At 36.3% G+C, this 7328-nt stretch overlaps 1 protein-coding gene across 1 annotated transcript; it reads left to right on the top strand.

Moving 5' to 3' along the window:
* Window position 1: 1 nt before the first annotated feature.
* LOC106340396 (feruloyl CoA ortho-hydroxylase 2-like) lies at window positions 2-2689 on the top strand. Its single transcript, XM_013779278.1, has 5 exons — window positions 2-106; window positions 194-484; window positions 569-816; window positions 1719-2046; window positions 2228-2689. The coding sequence occupies exons 2-5, from the start codon at window positions 209-211 to the stop codon at window positions 2477-2479; spliced, it is 1104 nt and encodes a 367-aa protein (XP_013634732.1). The 5' UTR covers window positions 2-106; window positions 194-208; the 3' UTR covers window positions 2480-2689.
* The last annotated feature ends 4639 nt before the right edge of the window (window positions 2690-7328 follow it).

Raw genomic sequence — 7328 nt, forward strand, 5'->3', positions numbered from 1 at the left:
TAAAAAAAAAAAAAAAAAAAAAAAAGAAAACTTACCAAGTCCTGAAACATCGATTCCTCGCATTTAATATCTGCCTATTGTTAGAGAGAACATCAAGATCCATCAGGTAAATTACATACATCTCGTGAGTTTTCGTTCTTTTATAAGTTCTTTGTATATATTAATTGATTACATGGCAATGTCTCATTTGCAGTGCATACGGTGAAGAATGTCGCCGACGATGATAGCTCCGGTGGTAGTGGAAGAGAACAATAAATACCAGAAAGGCGTGAAACATCTTTGTGACAACGGTTTGACCAAAGTGCCAACCAAATATATATGGCCTGAACCTGACCGACCCATCTTCACAAAATCCGACAAGCTCACCAAACCAAAACAAAATTTAAAGCTTCCCATCATAGATTTCAACGAGCTACTAGGGCCTAACCGGTCTCATGTCCTACGAACCATAGCCGAGGCCTGCGAAACCTACGGATTCTTCCAGGTTGATTTTCATAACCCTAACGTACATGAACTGGTATATACTACTCGTTTGCTAAGCAAGTAAGCTATTGTAATGGGTATGCAGGTGGTGAATCATGGAATGGAGGGAGACGTGAGCCGGAACATGATAGAAGTGTGTAAGAAATTCTTTGAGCTTCCGTACGAGGAGAGATCAAAGTACATGACGTCAGACATGTCGGCTCCAGTACGGTACGGTACCAGTTTCAACCAGAACAAAGACAATGTCTTTTGTTGGAGAGACTTTTTGAAGCTTTATGCACATCCTCTCCCTGATTATCTTCCTTATTGGCCTTCTTCTCCATCCGATTTCAGGTTAGATTTCCCACATTTAATTACGCTATATAACTGAAAGTTAATTAATCATTCTTAACATTCATACCAAAAAGGTTAATTAATCATATGCTGTTTTTCTCTGAAAACCTATACTCCCTACGTTGGTCTATATATGACGTTTTAATTATTTTGTGTGTGTCAAATTACTTTACGCTTTCCTAAAATCTATGCATAATATAATGACAAAGACTTTATTTACCCTTGTATATTCTGGTAAATTTGACCGAATAATGTTGAGAATAATGTTGATAAGAGCACAAAAACAATAACCACAAATGACAAAATAGACTTTAACATTTGTTGCCTTAATTTGTGTGAGAGTTCTATAACGAAGAACGGAGAGAGTATATAACAACTAGAATTCAGTCAAGAAACTCCACAAAAACACATATATTTAGCACATGTGTGTTTCAGGTGCTAAACTCAAAACAGGTTTTGTTCAACATTACGTATATGAATATTTTAAACATATCTGAAGAATTGGTAAATTAGTCAAAGTCAAAAAAAATGTATTAGTATAGACACGGTGTTAGAATCTTTGAAAGCGCATATACATCCAAATTCTTATGTTTTGGTCACAAAGTGCCACCTAAATAACTAACTACAGCCAGGTGATTGTGTTATTTGAATTATTTTAGTAACAGATATGTAAGTGGCGGCTTAAAAATCTATAAAGATGGGTAGAAATTAAAAACTACTAAATAACAAAGAAAAGGTCTATATAATACGACTTACTTATCCTAGTTACACCGCCACCATATAAGAGCAGTCACGGGTTACATATCACGTGTAATATTAGTAAACATATTTAATAATATTGTACATAATTAATTACATGAGCTTGTAACTAATTTATATATAAATTTTAAAATTGAAAACAGGAGTTTGGCGGCTACCTACGCGACAGAGACGAAAGAGATGTTCGAGATGATGGTGAAAGCCATCATGGAGAGCCTTGAGATAGACGGTGACGACAACGAGGCAGCGAAGGAGTTGAAAGAAGGTAGTCAGATGGTGGTCGTGAACTGTTATCCACCGTGCCCAGAGCCGGAGCTGACGCTGGGGATGCCACCTCACTCCGATTACGGCTTCTTGACACTTCTTCTTCAAGACGACGTTGAAGGGCTTCAGATTCTGTACCGTGACGAATGGGTCACTATTGATCCCATCCCTGGCTCCTTTGTCATCAACGTTGGCGATCATCTCGAGGTATGACTTGTCATATTCTTACAAAGTTTGTCTCTATTTTCTTTACCAAATTATGAAAAATTACATTTATTTAACATTAAATATATTTTTCACCTTTTGATATTTTGTTCCATATTCCAACAAATCATTCTCAGCTTGACAGAATAATTAAAATTATACAATTTTGTCGTTATTCATGTAGATATTTAGCAATGGGAGGTACAAAAGCGTGTTACATAGGGTATTGGTAAATTCCACAAAGCCTAGGATATCCGTGGCGTCACTGCATAGCTTCCCTTTGACTTCGGTCGTGAAGCCATCACCGAAACTCATCGACGAACATAATCCATCGCAGTACATGGACACTGACTTTGCCACTTTTCTTCAGTATATATCTACTCGTGAACCCAAGTGGAAGAATTTTCTTGAATCACGCAAGATTCACCATCTATAAAATGACGATAAAGATTATCATTTTTCTTCTTCTAATGTTAATAACATTAAGGTGGATTAGATTATGTTATAGAGTTATGTTATGCATGGTTAAAAGAAAAAACGACGAACAAAAATACGCGTAGCTTCCAACTTTATTAAGCTTTGTCATTTTAATAGTATTAGTATATGTTTTTTTTTGATGAAAATTGTATTGTATATGTTCCATATAGCTAAGGGTGAACATTTAAAATTAAACCCAACCATTTAAAATTAAACTCAATTACTTGTTTTTTTTAACACAACCTTTCATTAGATAATAGATTAGGTTCCATTGTTCATAGAAACCATTACAACAGATTCATTCCACAGAGCTTGCTTTGCCAAAGCATCAGCATCTCTGTTCTTGCCGTGATGAATCCACACAAAAGAGATAAAATCAAAAGCTGAAGTCAAACAAATTATATCAGCTACAATCCCATAGATTTCTGCTATTGGTGATTCCGAAGAGAGGGCTTTCACCAGTTTAAGCGAGTCGGTTTCAAAGCTTGCTTGACGGAGTCCCTTTTCAATGCAAGTTTGTATAGCTTCCCGGAACCAATGGGGAGCTAACGGTGATGACAGTGAGCCATGAAAGAGACTCTGTTTTCGCCTGAGTCTAGTATCCATCCTAGTCCAGCTAAATGGAGATCCGCTCGCCAAGCTGCATCAGTTTGGATTAACATTTAGTTAGCCTAAAACTTAAATCTCTCCTTTCTCCTCAGTGCATAAATAATAATACGAAATGGACCTCAAATTCATGTTCACGAGGATGTAATTAGTTGGAAATGAGGGGTCGGTTAACTAGACTCACCAAAATAGTTTATGCGGTTATGCCGACGGCTAAATAAGGCATTTGGAGATCCCAGAGTACTAATATATCCCTTCATCACCTAGAATTTCAATTCACAACGTATCCATAGTAATAGATATCATGAGATGGCGGTTTGAAAAGATTTCCAGATAATTTTCTAGAATGCATCAACATTAACCATTAATAATATACTCCTTAAACACGGTTGGATTCAACATAATATACATTTTCGAATTTATAGAATTATTCATTCACGATTTCCTAAACGTCAAAAGTTCACCATATTTTTGAAAACTTGTCTAATAACAATACTTCTCCACGTGAAATTAAATAATCCAATTTACTCATACTTCTTTTTGAAAAAAATCACTCATTCATATTTGTGTACTACGAAATGTTACAATGTTTATTTGGGTATTAAAGAAAATTATGGGATAGTTACAAACATTTAATTTAAGCTCACGTGCTGAAACAGTGAAACACAGTTGATCTTCGTCTATGAAGAAGATGATGGTGAAAGGAGTTCTCAACAATATTGCATGGTTAGGTCAATAGAATAAATGTTATATGTAATGTAATGTATTATGTAGCCATAACTCATAAGAAAAAATTCAATTAAGACAACGAATTTATGTTATTATTTTACCCTAACAGTCTCAAAGATGTCTTTGGTTAAGACAGAGTGGCTTGCTTCGTCTGTCATTACGGTTCCCTTTTGGCTTGGACTGCCTCTGTTTTAACGCTTTCTTTATATTATGGTCTAAGGTTTGCATCATTGCATTCGTTGTTTTTGTGAACATCCTATATTCTTTCAGATTTTATGAAAAAAAATCAATCTCGCTAAAACTTATACAGATACACATCCCCGATTGAAATACACGTTGGCATCTATCTTGGCCTGACTAATAACATTTTCCCAAGGTCGAATTCTAATTAGACGCATTAGATTTTATACAAATAAATATTTTATAATATATTTTGCTATTATTATTATACTGATATCTTTTGTAATTTTGTTTATATGTTAAGATGTGTATATACATGTCACAAGATCTAAAACAAATAAACACTTTTCACTATAAGATGAATTATATATTTACATTTCTCTTTATACTTAGATATGTAATATGTTTCTGCCTCTTAATTATTTGTATATAATCTAGATTTATATTTTGTTATTTTCTTCTTTTTGATAAAAAATATTGTTGTATTTTTCCTTTTTATTAATCTATCCTTATATAAGTTTTATAAATAAGTATTAGATACTTGAATCAAATTTAGTAAGGCACAATTTGATAAGATACTTTTAATAATTTGTTGCCTTTTATTCAAATTTTTAACTGACATATTTACCCTCAGAGACACAAGTTGAGTTTACAATATCACTAAAGGACACATCGTTTACTGGGCACACTTTATCATGTTAGTTTTACTAAGATGACCCTCAACCAAGGAGAGACTTCAAATAACTAGACATCTCATCCTACTAACCAAACTCGTTACCCAACTCAACTAACCAAAGAGATTCCTAACCAAAACCGAAATTTGATTTTTATCTTTTTACAAAATCGATAACTTTTTAACTTTTTTACAAAACCTTATCTCTTCTTCTTTCTTCACAAATCCATCGCCGGTGAGATGAACCCTAATTTCTTTCTCCCTCGATTGTTTCTAGATCCAGAAATCAAAACGAGAAATTGGATCCAAATATCGACTTTCGGAACCCACGTCTCTCTTCCATTGCTCACCTGTTCTACGAATCTGTATTTGGGTTTTCGCGTTTCCATCGTGAGCGATCTCTGTATCCAAGCCTCGGAAATCTGGACAGATAAAATCCAAATGGAAGGTTAGCTCCCGTTTCTTAAACCACTTGATTCTGTCTGTATGTAACGTGAGTGTGGATACAATGGTGGTGGTTGGTGTAGGTGGCTACTCGAGTGGAGGAGATGGTGGTGGATACGGTGGAGGAAGCGATGGATACCGCAGTGGAGGCGGTGGTGGTTATGGAGGTTGTGGGGTAAGACGTGAGGGTAGTTACGGTGGTGGTGTAAGTATGTCCACGCGTCTCCCGTCCACGCATCTCATGTCCACGCGTCTCCCGTCCACGCATCTCATGTCCACGCGTCTCCCGTCCACGCATCTCATGTCCACGCGTCTCCCGTCCACGCATCTCATGTCCACGCGTCTCCCGTCCACGCATCTCATGTCCACGCGTCTCCCGTCCACGCATCTCATGTCCACGCGTCTCCCGTCCACGCATCTCATATCCACGTGTCTCCCGTCCACGCATCTCCCGTCCACGCATCTCTCATCCACACATCTCCCGTCCACGCATCTTTTTTTTGTCCACAATGAACTTTCATTTACCTCAGGAACTACATACTCATTCTCTACATATCACCAAACACATCTCAGCCATCTGCACTTAAGAAACAAAATAATCAAAATCAGCCCCTAAGACACAGTCTATGTTACCAATTACCTTTAGAGGCACATTGCGTTGGGAGAACATTTTTCCATATCAATTTGTTCAATATTTTGTACATGATACTTAGGCTCGTAAATCCAATATACGATGTCCACGATAACGTATCCACATTAAATCTGAACTCTGTTAATGATTTTCCTATCCACCACAATATGTCCACCATAAACACATCCAATTTTTGTCTACCAAAACATATATCCACCAATAGATTATCCGTGAAATTAATGTTCATTTAGTGCAAACAACCAGAAACGTCCAAGTTATGTTTGGTTTATTTTTTTAAAACAAACAAATTTCTCGTTAGCTTCAAGAAGGGGCATTTTCGTCTCAAAATGGGAAGGCCCTACACATAAAGTGTGTTAAAGACACAATGTGTCTTTGTGAGTAAAGAAAAGACAAAATGTGTCTTCACATATAAGTCTCTCTTCTTAACTTTGAAAACATTTGTTTCCTATCTTGATTTGATAGATACTACTATTTCTGGTAAAACTTTAAATACGTATCTTTGAATGATTTTTTAATTTTATATTAATTATATTAATGAAGATAAATCTCACCGGTCAAAATACATATTAAATTACCATGAAAGTCCGATAAACGTAAATAACTATAAATGTGTCTATTTTTTCTGTTTCGTATTATTAAACTTTTTAGGCAAAGAATTCTAAACAATGACATCATCGATCAATGACTATGGTGGATTTTCTTCTTTAAAAAATTGCAAGCATCACACACACATGCCATTTAACATATAACTCATATAAGAAAATCATTCTTGGAGAAGAGCAAAGATGGATTGTAAAAGTTTCGTTACCATTCTCATTGTCGTCTCTTTCTTTGTTCTCCACGATTGTAAGAAGTGGATGGATCGCTATTCAAAGCCAAATATAAATAATAGATCTAGGCGCATTAGCATTTCGTTTACACTTTCGAACGACATGATTATTTTCACAGTTTTGAAATAATGATTTGTAGGTCACGACATCGATCATCCCCCGGGAATAGAAAGGTGCTTCCATAAATTTATGGGAAAGCCATGGCAACTCTGTGAATTAGAGAGTAAAGAGGAACAATGTGACTGAAACCTTCTTACTTTTTACATTAAACCCACTGTTTCTTTACAAGCTTCTATTTATATACAATAGTGAAATGTTTCCTAAACCTAGTTCCTTCAGTCTTGGACCACTAGCCAAGTACGGTTTCACCATTCTGACTCATCAGTTCAAGACGTTGGGCCTTCATTATTGGGCTAGGCGAGCCCACTGGGTTTTGATGTTGTGTACTTTCATTCCCCCGCAAACTGATGGTGGTAGGATTGCCAACACTCAGTTTGGAGCGAAGTGACTGAAACGACTGTCGTGGTAGCGATTTGGGAAATATATCAGCAAATTGCAACGCAGAAGGAATGTGTTGAACCTCAAAGACTCCCAAGGCCACACGTTCTCGCACATAAGCTGACACGAACTGATGGTGGTAGGATTGCCAACACTCAGTTTGGAGCGAACTGATGGTGGTAGTATTGCCAACACT

The sequence above is a fragment of the Brassica oleracea genome, chromosome C4 (assembly GCF_000695525.1).
Source record: "Brassica oleracea var. oleracea cultivar TO1000 chromosome C4, BOL, whole genome shotgun sequence".
Taxonomy (NCBI): Eukaryota; Viridiplantae; Streptophyta; class Magnoliopsida; order Brassicales; family Brassicaceae; genus Brassica; species Brassica oleracea.